A 26,563-nucleotide genomic window follows, 5' to 3' on the forward strand; every position below is an offset into this window, starting at 1 on the left:
AGGATTGTTAGGATTGAAAGAAACAGTTAATACAAAACAGCATGATGCCTGGTGCAGTATAAAAGTTCAGAAAATGTGTATTACTATACTTTTTTTTTTTTGCCAGCACAAAAGATAACTTTAGATCACATCTAAACTTTTCTTCTAGGTGTGCTGAAAGACATTATGATACCGCCAAATTTAACTGCAGAGGTAGGTAAAAACTGCCAAGTAATGTATTTATGTTGTATAACTTAAAACCAGTAGACCAAATCTTACTATCATAGCAGTAATGAATAATCTCAATTATTAAGTGAAGTAAATATTTATCTTAAAGATGGTCTTAGACACTTTGGAAAACTAATTTAATATTGCTGTTGTGTTTTAGGAAGCAGTTATCATATAAACCTGCCAGTACTAGTACGAATACTAAAACGCAGAGTAGACTCTAAGAATGAGGAAAGATTTCTAGACTAGCAATAAAATAGAGGGCTGTGTCTACTGTTGGAGGCATTTGGTGTAACAGTAAGAGATTCTAGGGAGAAAGGGAGCAACTTTATAACTGTGGAGCCGTGACCTGAAAGAGGGGAGAAGGGTATGACAGATATGGATAAGAGGAGCCTGGTAGATGAGAGCAGGAGCCGCTTTAAGTGAGTTCTTCTCCAGGTGTAGTGAATTTTTCTGAGAGCCCACGAAAACCTTCCATCTGTGTTCGTGGAGCCTTGAGCCTCAAGAGACCTGGAGAGTGGAGAAGCTTGCAGATGCTGCCATGATAGAAGGAGAAGGTGAATGCCATGAGCTTCATATTGATGTGTTTGCCACGGGTCCCTTCTGAAAATCTAGAACGGACATTCAAACACCTGGTTTGAGAATTCAGAGGCACTAATGAGAGCCCATACAGATTCACTAAGAATTTTTCCTTTTTCGTGAATTTAGGCTCCTGCTTACTAGGCAAAGCGTGTTTTAGTCAAGGTTTATCTATCTGTAAATAGACGTTTAACAGAGTGCCCTGGATGTTTTTGTGTGCCACTGGGGAGATGAAGATGCCGAGGCCCAGGTGAAAGCCGTCCCGGCGACTGTCTGTAATGGTAGTCATTGTCTCCCAGGATGACTCACCCAACACGCGGGATCCTGTTCCACAGTATTCATGACTTGATTGAAGATAGAAGGCATACTTTTCACATATTTAGATGACACAGAGGATAATTATATGCGTTAGATGTCAGTCAGGATTTTTAAGGATTTTAATAGAATGGAACCGAGGCAGGGACCAGTAAGAAAAAATTTAATAGGGATAACTCCTATTTCTAGGCAAGTTAAAAACAAAAACAAAAAAAACAACCACCTCAACTCTGACTATAGGGAACAGACAAATTTTGGGTTTTTATAACCCAGGTGAAAAGGCCTGAAACTTCATTAGGTACACTTTACTACAACTGTGTACATTTTTATAAGTAGTTTTTTCAGTTTCTTTTGTAAATGACTTTAAAATCATGTGTAGCATACAACACTAACATTTGCAAGACCATCTTTAGATAACATGCTTAGGATTTTTATTATATAAAGTGTAAAAATCAGTCCTTTCCATTGTTGATTTATTGGTAATTTATACCTTCTCTGAAATGTATGTTTTGTGGTGATGTAATATATATTACGACTCCTTTTGTCAGAAAAATGCATTGAGAGCCCTTACAGGAAACCTACCTACGTGACATTTCATTTTGAATTTGCCTCTCCCTCTGATATGTTGACTTGTGCTACCTCTCCATAGCAAAGTTTCTTTCCTCTTCGGTTAAGTGGGGAACATAATGCTTGGCCTCTGTCTTGTGGGTGGGTTTAAGAATTAATGAGAGACTGTTTTCTATTCAAAAATTCGTAAATTATCAGGCAGCAAATTATTTTTCTCTGGAGTTTAGTTTTTCTTTTAAACATCTGTTAAGCTTATATGCAACATTTCTAAAGTTAACCTTCTTTAATAAACAATTCAGGAAAGACTTTTTTCTAATTCTGAGGTTATCCTTTTACCACAGTTGCACAGTATCCTTTTGAAGACCATAATCCACCACAGCTAGAACTTATCAAACCCTTTTGTGAAGATCTTGACCAATGGCTAAGTGAAGATGACAATCATGTTGCAGCAATTCACTGTAAAGCTGGAAAGGGACGAACTGGTGTAATGATTTGTGCATATTTATTACATCGGGGCAAATTTTTAAAGGCACAAGAGGCCCTAGATTTCTATGGGGAAGTAAGGACCAGAGACAAAAAGGTAAGTTGTATTTGATGTTTGTTTTCTTTCTTCTATCTCGATCTGAGCATTTATTGGAAAACAGGTTTTTGGAAAGATAATTGGTAACCCTTATTTCTTTATTCTGAACATTTAAATCAGTTACTACCTTAACTGTCATATGTGCAAATGACTGATTCTTTCAGTTTTTCTGTTCATGCTAGCATTTTCATTTCATGCTAGTAAATCTTACCTATTAACTGTATGGCATATTTGGTCTCATAAAATCCTGACAAAGCATTTAAAGAAGCAGTACATTGAACAAAAGTAGCTTGATATTTCTGAACCTTGCTTGAGAATAAGAGGTCTTTAGATAATAACTTGGATGCCGTTTCCTAGTAAAGTGTGATCTTTACTTTTATAAGTACATGCAAATTATTCTTTGATATGAATATTCATGAATATAGTTATAATTAAGATTAGTCAAAGGTTCTTCTCTTATTCAGAAGACTAATGAAGACTATGTTGAAAATCAATGACAAACTTAATCTGTGTAGTATGTTTGAGGGGAGAACGTAAACTCTTGGGAGAACGTTCACAGTAATTTCCAAGGGATTCATTTCTTTGGATGGTAAGTGTGACAAAATATGTTTATGTTCCTTTTAAAGAGATTTTGTACATTTCTCTGTCTCTGGGAAGGAAAAACCCAAACCACTCCAAATAGAGGGAGAAACTCACCTAGAGAAAGAACTCTATTGAGGGAAACATCACAACTTTATGTAAAAAATTTATTCTAGTTTAAATAACATTTACAATCAGGAAGGTTCTGTTCCTGTTTAATTTGCTTGCCTGCCTGCCTTCTTTCCTTCCTTCCTTCCTTCCTTCCTTCCTTCCTTCCTTCCTTCCTTTTTTCCTTCCTTCCTTTATTTACTTATTTTTTAAGTAGGCTCCATGCCCAGTGTGGAGCCCAATGTGGGGCTTGAACTCATGACCCTGAGATCAAGACTGGAACTGAGGTCAGGAGTCGGACCCTTAACTGACTGAGCTACCCGGGTGCCCCTAAGCTGATTTCTTTTTAATTCAACTTCAAAACAGAAACATGATCATTTCCACCATTTTAGCCGGTGGTTGCATTGATTCCTGGCTCCTTTTCTCCTTCCTCATTTCTTGTTTTATTTATCTTTGTGATTTTTTAAAATTACATCTAAGGATGCTGAAGTGCTATGTATTGGTGATAGTTTATAAAACTGAATCTTATATTAGTGCTTGATTTTAGTGAATATTGATTATGATAGATTGCCTTACATTTCTTTGTATTGTGTATAATATACACAATTGGGATGTGTATGGAGTGAATTCTAGAATGGAGGGCCTGAGGTGTCGACTTTGGTTCATTTTTTCATCATCTAGAGGGAAACAACTAGTTGCTTTTACTGATTAAAAATTTAGGAGGTAAATTATTCTACATTTTAGTGACTAAGTACAGGGCAGCACAGGGGAAAGAGAATGAATGGGAAGAAAAACATAGAGAAACGGGTCCAGTCAAAGTACAGTAGCCGAAGCAGTGGTAGAAGTTTAGAGCAAGCAGGGTGGATGAGCAGTAGACATTGTAGTTAAGGGAAAGAAATCAAGTAAAAAGAATTTCAAATGAAAATAGAGAAGCTGTGTCATATGGAACCAGAGCACTAGATTTAAGCTCGCGACTCTTAAAGTGTTTATGTTACCTACCTTCTAAAAATATGATGAAAGCTATAGTCTCTCACTAAAAATGTGCATGATATACAGGAACATAAAATTTTGCTCATAGTTTTTAATTACACTGAAATTTTTTTAACATGGAAAATGAGTCTTCATAAGAATTATGTCCCCTTTTTTAATGGAAAAAGCAGTGGCCACTACTTGAGGATAATGAATAAATCTAAATGGTTGCAGATTAATCAGAATTAAGCTTTAGTTCTGCCCAGTAGTAAGCTTTAATGAAAGAGCTGCTAGTATTTAGATTTTTAAATAATACATTAACTATGCCGTTGTCTTTGACTTGACAACTTTTATGTCATTTTGATATCCAATCAATTTTGACTTTGTTTTTGGTGAAAACAAGTGCTTAAAACCCTATCTCACGAAAGAACGAAAGAGCAAATGGAATCTGTAGATTCTTTTGTTGGATGAAAGTAGGCTTGTGTCAAAAAATAATTCTCTAAGATTCTTCAGAAAAATTCATGTTGCATCATTTTCTTTGCAGTTGGTTAATGAGATCATTTTTGGCAAGATTCTGGCATAACACTATGTTAGGAAGGAAAGGATTATGACTTCGCATTTTAGTTTTAAGTTTGAGGAGTTAAACTGTGTAAACGAGTTTGTATTTTATCCAGTTAACAGTGGTTAAAATCCTGGCTGTAGCATTTGCCTTCTGAAACCAGTGAACTTATGTGTAGCAAAGCTTTTCATAATTGCTCCCACTTCTTGACAAAACCTCTTGAGAAGCCCTTGATTGAAAGTCTTGGCTTTCCTGAATTTGGCAATTTTCATAACAGTAGATTTTTCATGACAAATCGTCTCGTACAGGCTGTGATGCAAGGCTTGGCACTCCTGAAGCAGTAGAATACTTCCACAACAATGCTAAGAGTTCTCTCAGATTGAGGATAGAGTCTTGCACCCCAGTGCACAATGATGAATAAAGCAGTCGTCACAGGAACACGGAAAGCTCTGTCTTCACCAAAGCAAGAAAGCCAGATGTTTTGCCCAGCATTAAGGTGTACCGTCCATCTACAGAATACTGAGATTTCTTCAGGAGAAAGTTTTTTGGGGGCATTTTGAAAATGTTAATGTTCTCTGATGTTTCCAAAGAGGACTCCAAAATAAGTATCATTCTTTGATTGTGTTACCATGTGTGTATTTGGTGAAAACTAGTAGCTGGCTAAACTGAGAAGTCGTCATCATATACTGAAGGGAAGTGGTATTTCCAGTCCTTTCGTGACCTGCTTCATAGTTTTAGAAAAAAGAGGTCGGTTTTTCTGGAATGGACAGAATTGTTTGCTAGAGATACTGCAACAGTCTTAACTTTTCTGTTGCAAGCTACAAACACGTTTGACCATTTCTAAAGTAGTTGCCTTCACTGCATTCAACTGCAACTTTTTTGTTTGGCCTTACAACCAACAGACTTGTAGGGTGCTTTACTCAGGATTTTGAGCTGGGGAGTAATTAAAGTTTTTTGTAGTAGTCTAACCTTTCCTAACTAAGCTGTGCTGTCACACGTGCTCTCTTTCCCCCTCTTAAACACACTCACCCACACACATATCCATTCTGTCTGATGTAGGTGCTTCTTCAGGAGAGTTGGCTAAATGCTTCTGATAGTGAGAACCAGCCGTATAAGAAGCACTTGGGATAGTCTTTCACATCATACTCAGGGACACAAATAAAACCCAAGGATCCTTAAACAGTTTAAGTTAGATCCAAGAGAAGTCTTCATAACAAAAAAGTGAAGACGTATTTTAATTTGTCATTGGGAAGATACTGTATTCCTCACAGTCTAAAAATATTGTCCATTCTGTTTCTCTGTGAAGGTGAAGAGAGATTTGGTAAACTGGCAAGGCCCATGGGATGTTGTTGTGAATAGGGGCCAGAGTGAAAAGATAGCAAGAGAAGTGTTTATGAAAATAAAATGCAGTGTATTGTAGGATGTGAGCATCCCTGCATCAGCATCAGCCGTCAGTGCTCCAGGCACACCGCTCTCTTCTTCCTCTTACAGGTTTGAATCTCCCCCAAATGGAAGGTAACGGGGCTAATAGAGGATGGAGTTCTGTGTGTACTCTTAAGGGTGTACTCGGTAAAATTGTTATGTTTAGCTGTTACATTGTATCAAGATTCAGAGTTAAGTAATTTAGCCAAAATTGATCACTTTTAGCATCTTGGAGTCAAAATAAATCATGGAGATCTGTTGTGCTTGGTTCATGATTGATTAATATACCCAGACAATTTTTGGATGAATTATTCACGGCTGTGGTGTAAAGCAGTACCCTAATGTGCTCCTGCCTTCTCTGTATATTTAAAAAGGCAAAAAGAAATTTACGATCAGATGCTGTTGATGAAGCTGTATTTTACTAATGGTTCCATTTGCATTTTATGTTGAAACGGTTAGAAATTTAGATTAAAGGGATAAAGATTTGGGCATAACATTATGAACCTTTTTTGGCAGGCATTTTTCTTACTTTAAAAATGATAAAGTGGAGGCCCAGAAAAGTGAAGTAAAGTTCTGATTAAGATTATTCAAACAGTTGTAGAGGTTGCTGCCTATGCTGTCCTCTGGGATTTTGATGGATTCCTGTCTCACATTGAGGTCTTTCATCCATTTGGAGTTTATCTTTGTGTATGGTGTGAGAGAGTGGTCAAGTTTCATTCTTTTGCATGTAGCTGTCCAATTTTCCCAGCACCATTTATTGAAGAGACTATCTTTTTTCCACTGGATGTTTTTTCCTGCTTTATCAAAGATTAGTTGCCCAAAGAGCCGAGGGTCCATTTCTGTGTTCTCTATTCTGTTCCATTGGTCTACGTGTCTGTTTTTGTGCCAGTACCATGCTGTCTTTGTGATCACAGCTTTGTAGTACAGCTTGAAATCTGGCATTGTGATGCCCCCAGCTTTGTTTTTCCCTTTCAACATTTCCTTGGCGATTCGGGGCCTTTTCTGGTTCCACACAAATTTAAGGGCTATTTGTTCCAGTTCTTTGAAAAATGTCATTGGTATTTTGATTGGGATAGCATTGAAAGTGTAGATTGCTCTGGGTAGCATGGACATTTTAACTATGTTAATTCTTCCGATCCATGAGCATGGAATATTTTTCCATCTTTTTGTGTCTTCTTTGATGTCTTTTAAGAGTGATTTGTAGTTTCTAGAATATAGATCCTTTACGTCTCTGCTTAAGTTAATTCCAAGGTAACGTATGATTTTTGATGCTATTGTAAATGGGATGGATTCCCTAATTTCTCTTCTTCAGTCTCATCGTTCGTGTATAGAAATGCAACTGATTTCTGAGGATTGATTTTGTATCCCACCACATTACTGAATTGCTCTATAACTTCTGGTAGTTTGGGAGTGGATTCTTTTGGGTTTTCCAGATAGAGTATCACGTCATCTGTGAAGAGAGACAGTTTGACTTCTTTGCCGATTTGGATACCTTTTATCCCTTTTTGTTGTCTGATTGCTGTTGCAAGTACTTCTAGTACTATGTTGAATAGTAATGGCGAGAGTGGGCATCCTTGTCGTGTTCCTAATCTTAAGGGAAAGGCTTCCAGCTTTTCCCCATTGAGAATGATATTTGCTGTAGGCTTTTCATAGATGTTTTTTATGAGATTGAGGAATGTACCCTCTATCCCTACACTCTGAAGGGTTTTAATCAGGAAAGGATGCTGTATTTTGTCAAATGCTTTTTCTGCATCTATTGAGAGGATCATATGATTTTTGGCTTTTTTCTTGTTAATAAAGTCTATGACACTGATAGATTTGCGAATGTTGAACCACGCTTGCATCCCAGGGATGAATCCCACTTGGTCATGATGGATAATCCTTTTAATGTACTGTTGGATTCTATTAGCAAGGATCTTGTTGAGAATTTTGGTGTCCATATTCATTAGGGAAATCGGTCTGTAATTCTCCTTTTTGATGGGGTCTTTGCCTGGTTTGGGGATCAAGGTAATCGGCCACAGCAACCTTTTTCATGGCACATCTCCAAAGGCAAGAGAAACAAAAGATAAAATGAACTTGTGGGACTTCATCAAGATAAAAAGCTTCTGCACAGCCAAGGAAACAGTCAAAAAAACTAAGAGGCAGCCCACGGAATGGGAGAATATATTTGCAAATGATACTACAGATAAAAGACTAGTATCCAAGATCTACAAAGAACTTCTCAAACTCAATACACGAGAAACAAATAAACAAATCATAAAATGGGCAGAAGATATGAACAGACACTTTTCCAATGAAGACATACAAATGGCTAACAGACACATGAAAAAATGTTCAAAATCATTAGCCATCAGGGAAATTCAAATCAAAACCACACTGAGATACCACCTTACGCCAGTTAGAATGGCAAAAATTGACAAGGCAAGAGACAACAATTGTTGGAGAGGATGTGGAGAAAGGGGATCCCTCCTACATTGTTGGTGGGAATGCAAGTTGGTGCAGCCACTCTGGAAAACAGTGTGGAGGTCCCTTAAAAAGTTAAAAATTGAGCTCCCCTATGATCCAGCCATTGCACTACTGGGTATTTACCCCAAAGATGCAGACGTAGTGAAGAGAAGGGCCATATGCACCCCAATGTTCATAGCAGCATTGTCCACAATAGCTAAGTCATGGAAGGAGCCGAGATGCCCTTCAACAGATGACTGGATTAAGAAGATGTGGTCCATATATACAATGGAATATTACTCAGCTATCAGAAAGAACGAGTTCTCAACATTTGCTGCAACATGGACGGCACTGGAGGAGATAATGCTAAGTGAAATAAGTCAAGCAGAGAAAGACAATTATCATATGGTTTCTCTCATCTATGGAACATAAGAACTAGGAAGATCGGTAGGAGAAGAAGGGGATAAAGAAAGGGGGGGTAATCAGAAGGGGGAATGAAGCATGAGAGACTATGAACTCTGAGAAACAAACAGGGCTTCAGAGGGGAGGGAGGTGGGGGAATGGGATAGGCTGGTGATGGGTAGTAAGGAGGGCACGTATTGCATGGTGCACTGGGTGTTACACACAACTAATGAATCATCGAACTTTACATAAAAAAAATGAAATAAAAAATTAAAAAAAAAGATTATTCAAACAGTTAAATGAGAGCTCTCAGAGTAAAATTTGAGTCCCCTGAACATTGTTGAACTTTTTTTTTTTACTATCCTGGAACTGCAAAAGAACTTTGAGGCTGTTCAGAATTAATCTCTGTATGGGAACCAGCTTTCCTGAAATGGGCCTATTTTGACAAGGTCCTCAGTTTATACCCTTTTTTACTGATGCTCAGGCATTTAGTGGCCCCTGACTTAACTACCTAAAATGCAGCTTGACGTTATTAGTCTTACAAATATGCTGAAGGCTGCCTTTAAATCTTTGAAGTTTAGTTGTCCAGAAATTTTCAGATATGTCACATGTTTAACTAATGGTTAGGGTGCTAGTGAAATAATATATTTTTAGCTTTTAGTAAGTATAATTTCATCATGAGAAATGAGCTAAGCTGAACATGGTGAAGCTGTTGTTATACAATTATGGAATTCTTCCAGGGAAGTAAATATCTTATAGTAAATATGATTGATTATCCAAAGTAGTTTTATTCTTGGAATACCTGCTGAAAATTTATTTTCTTGCCAGTCTTTCCTTTTAGGTTGAATCTATGGATTTCCATTTTTGTACCTGTGAACTATTATTACAGGAGATACATATATTTTATCAGTTTTTCAGCTTATATAGCATTAATTTTATTAAAACTTGTATCCTTAATTTCAGTTGTAGGGAAACATTTAGAAGAAAGTTGTGTTCTGGTGACATTTCTGTGGGAGGATACTGTTTCTTCTCCTCCTCTTTCTCTTCTTCCCTCCTTCCTCCCCCGTCTCCTTTTTCTCCCCCTCTCTCCCCCATTCCTATCCATCCCCCTTTGTTTTGAAGAAAGAAGAGCCAGGTGTCATGTTTTAGTGAAGAATTTATGGACTTGGCAGGGACCCTCCTCAGCATAATCTGGTGCAGTCTTGCCGTTGCCTCAGCCGGCTCGGTGCACAATAGACGGCAGGGAGGTGGGTGCCCGCGGACCGTACTGTGTGCTGTTGTGTTGGTGATGCCCAACAATACTTGAGGCTTTGAGTGGTGCAGAGAAGTCACAGTACAACTGATACCTCCTCTCAAGAAATGTGCTTGCTGAGAGCAGGATAACTACTTGAGGGAAGGAGAGTCCTTCTTTTACTCAGTAATTTAGAAGACAACTAACTATGTTAACAGTTCCCTAAGAGTCACTCCTTTGCAGATTTGGTCCTTTTACTTCATGAGTAAAACAAGCTGTCAGCACTTCCCTGTCCCACCCCCAAGAGAGCCTGGTGCAGGTTAACTCTCAGGGCTGGTTCCTGTCTGGTCCTGCGCTTCACGCTGTCGGCACTTAACACTTAATGTATCTGAACGAGAATTAACTCACAGCATTTATTGTAAGCTGTGAATAGAGTTAAAACATCCTACTAATATTGGTAAGTATATATTTTGGAAAGATTTCCCAGATTTCTGAATTCAAAGGCAAACTTTTGTTACATGACAAACTTACCCAGAATTTTTGCTACTTCTCTCTCTTTCCTTGCCTTCTCCCTTCTAGAATGGTGGCAGGTAAAGTAAGCATTAATCGTTATTTTCTTTGATTAAACTTTTAGAAAAAAAAATCTGAGCTTTTCATTTCTTTTTTGTTTTGCTTTCAAAGCAATTTATTAGAGATAAAATTCATACATATTATGATCTCGGTACATGAGTTCATTAGCTTATGTGTAATGAAGACTTAAACTTGCTAGAAATAATGAATATTAACTTATTCTGAGTGATCCCAAGAAGAGGAAATTTTCCAGTCTCTCTGAGGAATGAATTTTTATGTCCTAATCATATAGTCAGGTTACTTTTTTCTAGTTACTTACTAAAGTTCCCCATATGGAAACCTAATAAAATTTTTAAATTTTTCTCCTCACTTAAAATAAACTGTGATTCTTCTCATTTTCAGGAAAAACAAACCAAAAAGAACTCCTAATATAAAATTCTTTTTTTTCCTAACACATTAATTCTTCTGGGCTAAACTGTGTTCCTCTAATACATGGTATTTAAGCCTGTTATACACTCTATGTATTCATAAAGTTATAAGGTTTTTATGCCTTGAAGAACTTTAGCAATGATTTAGTTCAGACCTGTTCTAATATAAATGATCAAATAAATCTGTAAAGATCTGTCTATCCTAGGTCATTTCATCTGCCCGTGTACTGACTCAAAACTGTCTCCTAACCTCAAATCTAGTATTCTTTCTACAGTACTGTGTTCTCCTGTCCAAATTATTCTTCTATATTATTTTGTTCCCCAAAGTAGAAATGGAAACTTAGAAAAAAAAAAGTAGCTATCTTACAATATATTAGAACAGCTTCCACTCACAAAAGCCCAACTCAAAAGAGCGCAAACACAAGGAGACATTTATATTGCCTTATATAACCTTAAAAGCTCTGGCCCGGGCTTAGATGCTTAATAGGTGTCGGTATCTCTCTCTCAGCTCTCTCCTTTGCTTTGTATGTCCTTTCTTTTCAGGCAGGCTGCTTGCAAATAATAGACAGGTATGACTCCTAGCAGACCCAGGGTTACATCCTGGCTCCATTAGCAACTGCGGGAGGAAGAGAGCTACAGTTTGAGCAAACATCCTACATTAGGTTTTGATTTAACTGGATTAGGGCATGTACCCATCCCTGAACCAAACATTCTGGCCAGAGGCTTGGGACGTATATCTGATGCTGAAGAAGAGAGCCCATCCCATCTCCATAAAACCACAGGGGGAATGATAGCTGCCCAAAGGGGAAAGGCTGCTGTGCAGAGAGAACCGTGCCAGTTGTGTGCTTCATATTATTCTGAAGGGTTCTGCGATTCATGCTGCACTATTGTTGATACATTACTTACAGTTAGTTTCATGGAACCAAAGCACTATAACGCTCTAAACTTTGGAGGTTCTTCACAGATGGGAAATATCGTGCTGAAACATGTTGTGACTTCTTTCATATTACCTTCTTAGTTTGTGTGCTGTTAGTAAAACCCAGGACATGGGAGTATAAAGTTCTAGAATCAGAGTCCTGTTTAGGTTCGGGTCCTGATTTTGAACAGGATAACTATGTGCCGTGGGACTGTCTTCTTATCCTTGAAATAGAGGTGATAGTATCTGTCTTACGAAGTTGTGGTAGTATTGGGGATATGTGTAAAGTGTCTGGCACTTAGCTTGATATACAATAACTACTTCTGTATGGCATCACTGTAATAATAACCATTCCTAGGAGCTATATTTCTCCCTTTGTTGAATTACTTTCCTGTAATAATCTTGTTGTGAACATTCTGAAACATAGATTTTCAAGCTTCAAGCAGACACTATTATTTTAGAACATCAACATTATTTCTCAGTTTAGAAGTGCCGGTGAAAAGTTTACTGAAATAGAAAATTACTTTTTTAACTGAGGAATCTAGACTGTGAATTCTTCTTAGAGAAGACAGTCTGAGGGTACTGATGCACAGAACATGAGCAAAACATTACATATCTTGTGTTGTGGGATCCAGGTGGAATTCTGGCCTGGAAGTACTATGATGGTCTCCTCGGTTTGTAAGATGTGTGTAACCATACTTCTAAATTTCTGTTTTTTAAGAGATTAATCATATACAAGAGACTTATATAAAACAACTCAGGTTAGAAAAATAAGTGGTTCATTAAAGATACATCAGGCAAATATAAGTTTCAAAAGCAGATGACAGGATATCATTATCAGAGTGCATTTACAACAAAATGTATAAAACTAGATCAAGAATGTCATTTTATATTAACACAGGGTACACCCCACAAAGAAGACTTAACAGGTATGAACTCTTATGTGCTAAACCTAACATCAAATACAGTAAGAAAAGCTGGAAGAAGTGAAGAAAAAAATTGATAGAAAAGCAACAGTAATAGGAATCTTTAATATACTTGAAGATCAAGAAGGTACAAAATAAGAAGATATATAGATGACTCAAATAATATAATAAAAAGTAGCCCATATAATGTATCTTTTTTCTTTTTTTGTCATCCACAAAACAGTTACCAAGATTGGTAATTCATTAGGCCAACTACAAAGAAAATCTCATCTCCAAGTAGAAATATATAAACCCCGTTCCTTGATTATAATTCAGTATGCTAGAGACTTTTTAAATATGTAGTTTTGTTTTTTCCCATTTTTTAAAGATTTTATTTGAGAGTGAGAGTGTGTACAAGTGGGGGAGGAGCAGAAGGGAGAGGGAGAGAGAATCTCAGGTAGACCCTGCACTGAGTGTGGAGCCTGACGCAGGGCTTGATCTCACAACCCTGAGATCACGACCTGAACCAAAACCAAGAGTTGGATGCTGAACTGACTGAGCCACCCAGGAGCCTCCAGCTAGAGATTTTTTTAAAATGTTTAATCAAATCAGATCAACCATTTGGAAATTTAAAACTGGTTACTTAAATAATTTTGGGTCCATGGGGAAATACAAATATATTTTAGAGATTATTAAGATAATAACCAGTAGGAGGGAGGGATTAATAGAGATGAAAATATAAATTGTGAATTAGCAAGCAGTAAACCATTTGAACTAATAATTTCAAACACTGGTTGTATGAAGTTGCCTATAAAACCAATACATCTCTTTTAAAGCTCTTTTCAAGGAAAAAGAGAAAGGGGAAACACAAATATATTAAGTTTGAGAAAGGTGATAAAACTTCACTGTGGAGGTAATTAAAAATTATATTTGGGTCCCTGCTAATGAATTTGAAAATTTCAATGGGAAATAAGCAATTTTCAATGAATATCATTACTTGAAGGTGAAATCCAAAATTTGAACAGACCATAAGAATGAAAATGTGTGGGAGCCCTCAAGATGTACCTAATCTGAATTGCGTTTCAGGTGGCTGCTGTCAACCCTGGAAGTGTCAGATGATTCTGTTATCTAAGTTGGTCTAGGTGTTAGAATATATGTGAAACTTCCCAGATGACTGCTTGCAGATTAATGTCCTTAATCTGATAAAGATAGCATACTTTAAAAAACAGCAAGTATAATATGGGAGAAATTAAGTAATTCAGTTTGGCCAAAAGGAAAAGCACATTCAAGGGAGTTGTGAGAGATAAGAGTGGAAAAGAGGTTGGGCTGTATTTTTATTTTGTTGTGGAATTCCAGTGTGTGATAAGTTTTCTTATTTGGGTAGTCACTGGGAAACCATTTAGCATTTTGAATTGTTAGTCTGATTCATCTGACACTTTTATAAAGTTAATCAAAGAGTGGGTATAAAAATAGGTTGGAGAATAGATAAATCAGAGGCTGGTAATCATTTGGCTATTGCAAAATTGCAGGAGGTGATTGAGCTAGAATGACCACAGAAAACTAGAACTGATATTTTGAGAGGTATGTCACAAAGTCTGGATTTTGGCATCTGAATGTAGAAATCTACTAAAAGTATCCTAATGAACTTAACCGCTGGTGTGCTTTCCATGTTGTGTGGACAGTGTGTGTGTGTGTCTGTCTATGTATGTATGTATGTATGTATGTATGTCTATGTATGTATGTATGTACTGTATGTACAGGTAGTTGATCTGCTGACCAATCTCTGCCTTTACTCTGCGGCCTGGGCCTTTGCTTAGTGCTGGGATTTCCTTACTCCGCTCTTCTGTAACCCTGTGTGGATCACTACTCCCTCTCAGGTTGTTTCCTTTACTCTAGCAGGAAGAAGATGGCATCATCAGTGGTTGAGTGTAAACTCTGGAGTTGGAGTACTAGGGTGAAACTTAGTTCCATTACTTACAAGATGTGTGACCTTACCTCATCTATAGACTGCTGTTACCAATAATACCCACTTCATGAGTACTAAATTATATTTATGAAAATACTTAGAAGAATGCAAAGAACATGGTAACAGTTCAATAAACAGCAGCAGTGATGGTACTAGAAGAGGTTTTGGGCTCAGGTGCTGGGAAAAATAGTGAATATCATTAATAGAAATAACAGAGGTTGGTCCGTGCAAGAAGAGGAAAGCTTCAGGGGCGCCTGGGTAGCGTAGTCGTTAAGCGTCTGCCTTCGGCTCAGGGCGTGATCCCGGCATTCCGGGATCGAGTCCCACATTGGGCTCCTCCACTGGGAGCCTGCTTCTTCCTCTCCCACTCCCCTGCTGTGTTCCCTCTCTCGCTGGCTGTCTCTCTGTCACATAAATAAATAAAAATCTTTAAAAAAAAAAAAAAAGAAGAGGAAAGCTTCAATTTTTGAATATGTTATGTTCTAAGTACTTCCGAAATTTTCAAGTAGAAATGTCCAGCCAAGTATTAGAAATTCTGGACCAGGAGTTGGGAATAAAGCCATATTGAGAGACACAAGTTTTGGAGTTAATGTGTTAGACTGATAATTAAACTACTACAACAGAGAGGATTGACAAAGAGGGGCTCACTCAGATCAGATTTTCAAGGTATGCTTACATTTAGGGAAAGAAGAGAAGAGATAGCCAGTAAGGGTAGGAGAAAACCTTCGAGAGTGTATTCTAGGATAGAGGCAGAGAATTTTCAAAGTGGCAACAAAAAATGATATAGGGTGGAACTAAGAAAATAGTAGGAAATGACTGTTAGTGACTATTAAGAACTAACGACCATTAAGAAATCAGCCTCATGATGATAACAGATTCCTATGAAGTAAGGAGCAGAGGCTTACCTTTGAGAGTTTATATAGAGAAGGAGGGTGACAGTTTGAGAGAGATACAAGATTTGGGGAGAGTGTGCATTTTCAGTCCTTGAATTGTTTTGGATAAAGGACAAGGGTTACCTGAGCTGATTATTAGGAGGGGACAGGTAAATCAAAGACAAATGCCAGAGAGGGGATAATTAATAGAGCAGTTGCCAGAATGGAAGCCAGGTGAACATGCAGAGGCACTTTTTTAAAATATCAGGAGTGAAAAAATGTTAAGGTGGGAGAAGGGAATTTTGAGAGTGCCCACACTGGATGACCTCAGGGTTCCCAGTAAAGCAGGAGCTACACTCATTAAGGGTGATGTCTGGGACAGGATAGAAAGAGAGGTGGGGGGGCGCCTGGGTGGCGCAGTCGTTAAGCGTCTGCCTTCGGCTCAGGGCGTGATCCCAGTGTTCTGGGATCAAGCCCCACATCAGGCTCCTCCGCTAGGAGCCTGCTTCTTTCTCTCCCACCTCCCCTGCTTGTGTTCCCTCTCTCGCTGGCTGTCTCTGTTAAATAAATAAATAAAATCTTTAAAAAAAAAAAAAAAAGAGAGGTGGGTTGAACAGAGTGCTGGAGTCATTGCTCAGTTTAGTAAATGTGTACCAGAAGAACAAGGTACTGGAATGATAGAGATTGGGAGTCATAGGTGAGGGTGAGTAAAGGCCGCAGATATTGAGAGGAACACCACACATCTTCCCCGGCCATCTTTCTGGTCCATGAACATAAGGGAATGGAAGAAGCAATGGTGGCCTTTGAGATGATGGCTGGGAATGTGGTATGAAGTTGACCTGAAGAATGCCAAGTGTAGCTAAATTAGAATGTTTTAAAAATTATCTTTGGGAAAAAAAGGTTAAGAATATAAGTAACATTCTTTGCATTTAGAGTGGAAAAGAAGAGTCATTAGTGGTAGAGGGTGGGTACTTTGGGGATGTCGTTATAGACCAGTTTAACTTAAATGTTCTTGGTTAATTTAAATGAAAAATGGAAATTTTGAAAACATGTAGGTATTTTTTAATCTCCAAGAGTGAAGTTCAGCCCTCTTTAAATAGGTATAAAATAAATTTTTTTTACAGATTTTATTTATTTATTTAGCGGAGAGAGAGACAGCCAGCGAGAGAGGGAACACAAGCAGGGGGAGTGGGAGAGGAAGAAGCAGGCTCCCAGCGGAGGAGCCCGATGTGGGGCTCGATCCCAGAACGCCGGGATCACGCCCTGAGCCGAAGGCAGATGCTTAACGACTGAGCCACCCAGGCGCCCCTATAAAATAAATTTTTGAAGATCGTAAAATGTTCATTTCTTAGATTTTAAAAGAGATTTTAGTCTTTATTGTCAAAATGCTATAGGTAAAACATGCACATAAACCCTTGTTTTCAGTATATGCATCCAGGAAATAAAATATTTGAAGTGTGTTAAAAATTGCATTGTCAATTTAGTATGGAAGTTGTATTCATTTTATTTCAAAATCTAGATTACAGTATGGTTCATTGTATCGTTAATAAAATTTGAGAAAGTGTGCATCGTGGCCATGAGAGATGAGACTGGAGGGAAGGACACACTATAATGCTGTCATCCGTACCTATTTGAGCCTTCCAATTCTGTTATTTCTGCTAATCTGAATGCATTGAATTTGAGGGTGCTGCTAGGTAGGAATTGCAAAGTTAAGCTATAGAAGCCAAATTATGCATGATTTGATAGCAAAAGGATTAATTAATTAAATGGTCCTTTTCAGTGTTTTTCTTTGAATTTTGTCAGTAATTTTGTTCAGCTTATATTTATACACAAATTACTCATCCATTGTTGACATCTAGTAGATTCATACATTCTTTCTCTGTACATTTGCCTCGCCCTTTTGGTAAGGATTAACTACGTATATAAAAAGCTGCATTATAGTTGTGCTGCCAGTCACTTGCTACTTGAGAAAAATGAAAGCTTTGAAAACCTTTTAATTATTCATACAAACTTACACCAAGAAGGTAAAGAGGAAAAACTCATCTATAATTCCACTAAACCCCAACAAGTGACTTGACAGCTTGGTCGTCTTATACACTCCCATTGATTTAATTTTTTGAATTTAAATATAATTTTATTTAATTTTTAGACTAAGTCATAAATTCACATGGTTCAAAAAAGATTCCTTCCTGCCCAGCCATCGTCAATCTGCTATTCTCCCCCCACCTGCTTTGCAGTTCTGTTTTTTTATCTTGATAAATATGAATAAGTTGTTTATTGAAGTAGCATTAAATAATGTGATATAGTAAACCATTTTACATTTAAACACTTTTTATTTATAATGATTTTTAACATTAGTTTTTTGTAGGAGCTTTTCACGGTAATACTATTTTACTACTTTAAGAAAATACACAGAACCAAAATTCCAGTTCTTCCAAAATTATACTTCAAATGTAGATAGGATTTCTAAAACTGCTAATTAGGATTTGTGTAACATTTTGTAGGTTTAGCGTGCTTTTGTGTAACTGCATTTAGTGTTTACTCCTCATGAGAATCCTGTGAAGAAGACAGGGTAGGTATTGTCTTCATTTTCCTGAGGAAACAAATCAGAGTTGGTGTTTTGACTGTCAGCTTTCAAATCCAAGTCTTCTGATTGCATGGTCTTTGCACTATAGCCAGAATCTTAAATCATTTGTCCTTATTGGAAATGGCTTTTATCCGTTTTTTTGACATTTTATGTATTTTTTAATTGTAATGAAATCATGCTAAGCTTTTTAAAAAACAAACCTGAGAATACTAGAGTGAATACCTGTTTACCTGCCCTTCTGTGTATCTGTCTTTAAACTCACATTCACGTACTTTATACTTTCCATTAGAGGGAAGAAAAGAATTTGTGTCCAGAGTGTTTAACACATGGGGAGATTCAGATGCCAATAATAAAAATACTGCAAATTCTTTTTTCTCTTGAATATACTTTTTAAGTTTTCTGCAAGCCACTTTTAACGGTCAGACATCTTCATGTTACTGTTTGCCTTCTCTTCGTAAGTTAAGCGCTTGGACTTTGGTGAAGCTACACGTGTCCTAGGAAAGGAGCCCTCAGACCTCGTGTATTCAGCAGCATTAGTGGGTGCCTGGCTGCACACACTAGATTGTTTCCTTCAGATAAACACATGAACTATATATATATTTTAGCATTTGTAACACTTAAATTTTCTCGAACATTCTGCACATCCCTGGTTTCTTCTGCAAAGAGAGGTACGTAGCTCAGGGACATCTCTTAAGTACCTGTTACCGAAGTCTTGCATCCATCTGTGCCAGCCACAGATTCCTGTGTTTATTGGGGGTCTGAGCCCATCATCTGTTGCTGCTGCTCTTTCTGCCTCTTACAGGCACTGTGCCTCTATGTGTTCTGCTGATTCTGATACACTTTTGCCTAAAACATAAGTCAGCAAGCTTTTGAGGAATTGTATGTTCAGTACAAGTGCATACACTTTTGTGGGGAGCCCTGCGTGTGACGAGCACAGCTGCAGTGCGGGTGCCTTTGACAGTTATTTTGGGTGCACAGAGGCCCGTGCTTGTTGGGTTCATGGGCTGGAGCACCGATGTGACCGTTGAATAAATGAGGGTATTATGATAATTATATTTAAGGGAGAAAAGTTATTCTCATATTTTCCTTTGTACTGATGTTGCTCTGATTTACTCTGTTGTTGAGCTGGATTTAAATATTAATCATTTAAGGTCAAATTTCTAATGTATATATGTTCTTCAGTGGGTACAACCCAGTTACCATAACAATTTAGTAAAATAACTATAATGGAATTTTTCTTTTGAATTTGGCTTTTCTTTTTTTTTTTTTTTTCTGTCCACCAGGGAGTAACTATTCCCAGTCAGAGGCGCTATGTGTATTATTATAGCTACCTGTTAAAGAATCATCTGGATTATAGACCAGTGGCACTGTTGTTTCACAAGATGATGTTTGAAACTATTCCAATGTTCAGTGGCGGAACTTGCAGTAAGTGCTCTAAATTCTCATCCTTCCATGTATTGGAACAGTTTTCTGAACATATCTAGATGTTTTCATAAAAATCTAGAAAGAAATTTACCACACTTACAATTTATGCAGGGGTATAGATTTCTGCAGTATCCAAACTAAATAAGCAGCTCACTTGTTCAGCACATTGGTCTAAGGAAGCCAAGAGCAATGGGTTTTAGTGTCTTAGAAGCCAAATTATATTTATGAAAGAAATATTCTTTGCTGCATCTACCAAATGCAGCCTAAATTGTGACCAGATGACTAAAACCCTATCCCAGTAGAGATCCAGCGTCAGAGTAGCAGTGGGATTCCTTAGTTTCCTGGTGTGGGGGCAGGACCAACTCCTTCCTATCTTAGGAAGACTAGATATTGGTAATAATGGTGACAGGGACAATAGAAGGAAAGGAAAAAAATTATAAGACATGGTGACCAGCTGAAATATGTTGAGTGAATAGGGTTGAGTCAAAGTATGTGGAGTATTAGAGATAACCTGGATTTAGATCCAAGTTCCAATCCTAGCTCTGTCATTCCTGGACTGTAACCCCAGGCACCCCGTCTACCTGTCTTTATGTTTGCTCGTCAGTAAAATGAAGATATTTTGAAATCTGAAATTTTTCTAGATGCGTGACGTACTAAATAGAGATCATGTCGGTGATGTCTGCCTCGCATTGATTTCTCCCTTACCCTAACCTCTGTGAGCTTCCCTCAGTCATCCCGATCCTGTTCTGCTTCTCTGCTATTCTTGGCTGGAGTTCTTAGCTAGACTGGTAGGAGCCTTAATACTTAATACCCAGACCCAAAGCAGTTAGTCAAGAGAGAACGCGTGGAAGGAAGTAATATCCAGCCCTGTAAAAGACCAGACTATTGCTGCTTTTTTCTGTAACAGAATTTTATATTAGTTTCTGCCTTGGCAGTGATCAGTCATGTTTTCGTGTTTAAGAAATATGTTTCATTTATTGAGAGTGCAGTTTTGTAGTTTGTAGATAAGAGACCACTACAGTATTTCTTTGAATACCTCTAATAATATTTCAGTGAGATTTTGTAGTTTGTTAGGGATTTCAGTTTTTAGTTTTAAGTTTTGCTTCTTGAAAATATTTATGTAATCAAAAAATTTCTATCCCTAAATTAACCTAAACCAAGGAAATTAAATTTCTTGGTGGTGTTTGTCTTTTTCAATTAGGTGTCATCACCTTCATCGTATCTTTCCTGTATTCTTAGAGCGGGGCAACTTTATCATAGGCCACAGATTTATTAATAGGGCGTGGTGCAGGCTTCTCAGAGACCTCTTTGGTGCTGTCATCCATCTCAGTAGTTTTTTAAAGTGCTGGTAAAAGGCACAGCACAGGGAATGTGGTTACGGGCACTGCAGTAGTGCTCCGTGGTGACCCGTGGTGGCTCCGCTGGGCGGAGTGCAGCACAGTGTGCACACTTGTGGAATGACTGTGTTGTACACCTAAAACTAATGCCACACTGTGTGGCAACTCTACGTCAAAGTAAATAATAAAGTTTTTGACAAACCAAAAAAAACTTCTAAATGCAAGGCACTGAACTGTCAGAGATCATTGACATAGGAACTTAACACATTCATAGAGGAGAAGGAAAAAGGAAGAAAAAATTCCTGCTCTTCCTATAGGATAAATATCAGGTGTAAGGGCCAAAAGAAAGGTATAACTTATTAGGGAGATAATAAGGGAAAGAGAACATTCAGTTCAAGAATCTTCCTATCTAGTGTAATTTTTTTCACATTGGCTTATCTAGCAAAAATCTCCTATCAGTTCTGCTCTGCCTGCTGACACTTAAACATTGTAGTGGATTTTTGTTCTTTGTCTTTTTTCAGTATTACATTTAAACTTTTAAAAATTACTGACTACTGAAAACTTTTTAATCTTTACTAATTTTCTAGTTCTCCATGTATGCCCTGTGATTTCATACTATGTATTGAAACTGTACTATACGTAATACATAATTGAATGGGAGGTTATATGTATAAATTATAAATGGTTTATTCAGAAAAATGAAAGTTCTGAGGGTTGTCAGTTTCATGGAGGAAGTCCAGCTCTTCCTTGAGCGTGGAGAAAGCATGCCCTGTGATTAGCATTAAAACTGAAGGAAGCATTGCAGGCCTGACTTGAGGCACAGCAGTAGGACATGCATGGGACCTCGGGAAGAGAGCAGGGTGGGCTGTGCGGCCAACTGTCAGAGGACCCTGAATGGGTCCATCAGACTTGATTTGATAGATGCTGTGGCATCAGTGACAATTGGAGAGGCTTAGGCTCTGTTTGAAGTCTGGCTGTGTAGGAAGTCGTGACTACAGGATGGGGAGCCTGTGGGGGAAAGGAAGCCAGTTACGGGACTTGCTGTAAGCCAGATGTGCTTTGCTAAGGCAATCAAATGGGATTTGATTGCTCTTTCCTTTGCCGTTTATATCTAAATAATTTGTCAGTTTTGATTCTGGCCATGTGAATAATTCACAGAAAAGGGAAGAAAAAAAAATGAATCTCACTGAGACTTGGAGACATGAATGTTTTTGGTTTTTAAACATGTTTTAGTCAGGCCCATGGTGAGCTGTTTACATGAGGATCCTCAGTGGGTTTTTGAAAGTGTTGGTTTGGATCTTAGGTGAGAGCTAGATTTGGTATTTTGGGAAGCATCAGGCAACAGACATAGTAGTTATTAAGTAGCCTTCTGGGTAAATGTGGTACAGGGCTAGAGGATGGGAAGGCTCAGGGCAATGGAGTGGGAGGACTGAGACGGGCGAGTTGCGAGTTTGGGTTCAGGAGTTAGGTTGGGACTTAACTTTGAGGAAAACGAAGTTGTCAGGGGTCAGCAGCTGTTTTCTTATTGGATTATTGTCCTGATATTCCTAAAAAAGGGAAAAGTTACTATACTCTTTACATCTAAAGTGGTTAAAATGTTAGTAAAAGATGATCAGTGTGATTTCCTGTCAGTACACAATACAGTATATCAATATGCGTATGTCAGAACAATTTAATCCTGAATTTTGTTCACCAGGGATTGACTTGTCATGTCTTTAGAACACAGTCGTATCAAAGAGCAAATACCCGACTTGTGTCTTAGAAGTCAGCAGAGAACTGGACTGATGTTGTGCTTCTGATAAGTTAGGTATTAGAGATCCAAGATGGAAAATTCATATTGTAAAGGAAATTATTTTCTTTAGTGATTTGAGGAAATCTTTTCCACTTCTTTTTATTAAAACCTTTTAACTTAGTTTTTGGGGTAAATCCTAAGTAACGCTGATTTGTAATTAGTTTATGAATGGATTATACAGTTCTAGAATTCTGAAGATGCACATTTTAGATGTAGTTTAATTGAAATCTGGCTTATACCGTTAATATGCTTCTTAAGGTCCTAAAATCAGGCTTATCAGATTCTGAACTGGTAGAGTCTTAATAAGATTACAAGGCGTTTTTGTCCTGGCTGATTTTTATTTTTTTTATTTTATTTATTTATTTATTTATTTTTTTTTAAAGATTTTATTTATTTGACACAGAGACAGCCAGCGAGAGAGACAGCCAGTGAGAGAGAGATAAGCAGGGGGGAGTGGGAGAGGAAGAAGCAGGCTCCCAGCAGAGGAGCCTGATGTGGGGCTCGATCCCAGAACGCTGGGATCACGCCCTGAGCTGAAGGCAGACGCTTAACGACTGAGCCACCCAGGCGCCCCTGTCCTGGCTGATTTTTATCACAGCTTTGAAATCATACCTTTTTGTTTGCTTTTTCAAGCTAGACTTTGTAGTGAAATTTTCAGAATCACGTAGTCTTGTAAAATGGCTTGCTGTACTTTGAACCTTTAGTGAAGGAAGTGAAAATTATTGACCGATTGTTAGTGTAACGTTTCCCCTTTTTGGAGTGCCGTTTTTCTTGTGATAACTGCCTCACAGATTCATATTAGAGAAACCCACCAGGCTGTTCTCAGACCTCCTGTGTACTGTGTGCGTGCTGATGCCGCCCAGATGAGCCAGTGCCTGTTCAGTAAACTGGAACACGCATCCTGCTTGGGTCAGCCTTTTGCCTTTTCTCACTTGTTGGTCACATTGATGAACAATGTGATATTTCTTTTTGCACCTTTAAGGATGATGCCTTTTAGTGTTGAGGATTTTATGCCTGTTTTTATATGTGTGTATATTTTCATGTACTTTTTGCAAGCTTAGGATTTTATTTCTTGATTGTCTTGGCATATTTCCTTCAAGACCCACTTCTTATTTGTAAGGTTAATCGCTAAAACATATAATCCTTTACTTTATTTTAAAACAGACAGGGGCCAAAGCCAAAAATACTTGTCAATGAAAATGGAGTGTGTTTTGGAGGGAGGGGGATTTTGCTGCAGTTTGTGCTTGAGTCTGTTGTATTTCTTTGCAGACATTTCAAATCTTTTTCTTCCTGTTTCTCATGATGATGGCTTTATATCCCTTTAAGAAATAAAATGTGAGCTATAGGTAAAATAAATAATGCTTAATATTTTTATAAGTATTGAGTCTTGTGTTTAGGGAATTTATTATAACTTTGTTATAGATTCTCATGCGTCTTGTGAACATGTAATGATTTGTGTATTGTGGGTTTTGTTACATGGTGGAGACATTCAAATACTGTGGCAAAGATCTATTTTTAAAGTTACTTTTTACGCAGTTCATAATGTGCCAGAAAATTATTTTAGCATTTTAATTATAAATCTAATTTATATTAGATTCTTACTTTTAATGTTAAAGTCTTGCAGTTATTGTAGTGCTGTTGGGACTTAGTATTTGTGAAATAGAACCAGTGAATAGAACCTTGTGTTGAAGCTTCAAATTAGGGAAACTTTTGTACTGATTATACTATTTGACATTTTTTTAAAATATTGATTTGTTTTCGATCTGGGTTATAGATGCAGAATTACTGCTTTGGGTGTATTGCTAATATTAACCATTAAAATGGTTTTTGACAGTTTGACATGTGAAGGCATTTCCTGTGAAATGATGCTAACATGTATTTAACCATGCAGATCCTCAGTTTGTGGTCTGCCAGCTAAAGGTGAAGATCTATTCCTCCAATTCAGGACCCACACGACGGGAAGACAAGTTCATGTACTTCGAGTTCCCTCAGCCGTTACCTGTGTGTGGTGACATCAAAGTAGAGTTCTTCCACAAACAGAACAAGATGCTAAAAAAGGTTTGCACCTTACCTTTTTTGGGAAGAATATCCAAAATCGCCATACTTTGAACAGTAACCTCAGATCTTTTGTTTAAAATATTTGGTTAGGCAGAAGTCATTCCGTTAGGAGAGATTACAGGGTATTTTGTGACTGACCATCTAATGAATTATAATTGGTTTTCTGTTGGGTCTGCACATGCTTTGCTTACTATAGCACTGATGAGCCGTCATAATGGTAAAAAGTCTTATTAGAGGAAGAGCCCTTATGTCATTGTAATTTGAAATAAATTTTCTTTAAGCTGGGTTATGCAGAGAAACTTTGTAAAAATATTAAAGATTGCATACCCCATTAAGTCAGTTATAGTCCTTTTAGACAGGATGATCAATTACTGAGGAAAAAGTTAGCAAGGGGCCATGGGCCATGAGTGTAAAAAAAAATTTGTCTATAGGTATAAATAAGATCTGTTCCATGGTCTTGTGTAATGATACCACTTTTCCCCCATTTTGGTTTATTTTTCCTAAGACTACATCATTTTATGTTTAGCTTTCTCAAAGTTATGGAATATTTCGAATTTTAGTTAGGAGAGCGATAAGTATGCAAAAGAAGTAATAAAGAATGAAAAAAATGTGATATTAAATATGCAGGTTTAGAAAGTTAGTGAAGTTTGGGGCGCCTGGGTGGCACAGCGGTTAAGCTTCTGCCTTCGGCTCAGGGCGTGATCCCGGCGATCTGGGATCGAGCCCCACATCAGGGTCCTCCGCTATGAGCCTGCTTCTTCCTCTCCCACTCCCCCTGCTTGTGTTCCCTCTCTCGCTGGCTGTCTCTCTCTCTGTCAAATAAATAAAAAAAAATCTTTAAAAAAAAAAAAAGTTAGTGAAGTTTGCATCTTACTGAGCCATAGTTAGGGAATTCAAGAGCTCATTCTTAAACTATCTTGGTTTAAAATATTAAGTGAATATTTAAGGTGAGTGCACCTAAGGTGCAAAATTTTGGGGTAGTAATGAACAAAAATACTAGCTTTGTATGTTGTTACTGCCTCATTATACATCCCACATAGTGCAGCTAATCTTTAGACATTCTTAGTAATAGGACTGATTTAGTTTTCCTGATATTTAGCTTTAAAAAAAGAAAGAAAATAAGAGGAAGTTTCATTTATTACAAAAATTTTACACTCTACCTTGACTTATCTGAAGAAATACAATTTCCTATATCCAGAATCCACATGGCTTGGAAATGACAAAATGTTAAACTGGTTTTTTCACCAGAAACCCATTTCCTACCTATTCTATATAAATAAAAGTTATATATATCTCGATAACTTTGGAAAATTATTTTTCAGTAGTCCAGGAAGTGTTAGCAGCTGTTTACAATGAAGTATTTTTTCCTTTGTATTCATTCTAAGACTGGTACATGTAAAATACTATTTATTTATTTAAAGTAGGCTCCACGCCCAACGTGGGGCTTGAACTTACGGCCCTGAGATCAAGAGTCACACATTGTACCAACTGAGCCAGCGAGGTGCCTCTAAAATTTTATTTTTTAATTTAAAAAATAGGTACCTGCATCACTGTCTCCCTATTCCTTTAGGATTGCATTAAGTTCTTACTTTCACTTATCATCTGTACATTACTCTAATTTTTACATGTAAAATTGAAGATTAGATTAAGATCTGTAATATTTCTGTATCTGGGATTACTTTACATATATTTCCATGTTATGTGATTTTCCCTGCCTGTTATATGTTGCTGTGATTTAAACAAA

The 26,563-nt window shown here is 37.5% G+C and overlaps 1 protein-coding gene across 1 annotated transcript in view; it reads left to right on the forward strand.

The window, feature by feature from the left end:
• Nucleotides 1-26,563, forward strand: part of PTEN (phosphatase and tensin homolog) — a 91,365-nt gene that overhangs the window by 57,274 nt on the left and 7,528 nt on the right. The window contains exons 7-10 of the mRNA XM_045802377.2: nucleotides 149-192; nucleotides 2,010-2,248; nucleotides 19,491-19,632; nucleotides 24,653-24,819. Coding sequence (XP_045658333.2) covers nucleotides 149-192; nucleotides 2,010-2,248; nucleotides 19,491-19,632; nucleotides 24,653-24,819 — 592 coding nt within the window. The remainder of the gene's footprint in view (nucleotides 1-148; nucleotides 193-2,009; nucleotides 2,249-19,490; nucleotides 19,633-24,652; nucleotides 24,820-26,563) is intronic.

This window comes from Ursus americanus, chromosome 6, assembly GCF_024610735.1.
Source record: "Ursus americanus isolate L20-20 chromosome 6, mUrsAme1.1.p, whole genome shotgun sequence".
NCBI classification, from domain to species: Eukaryota; Metazoa; Chordata; class Mammalia; order Carnivora; family Ursidae; genus Ursus; species Ursus americanus.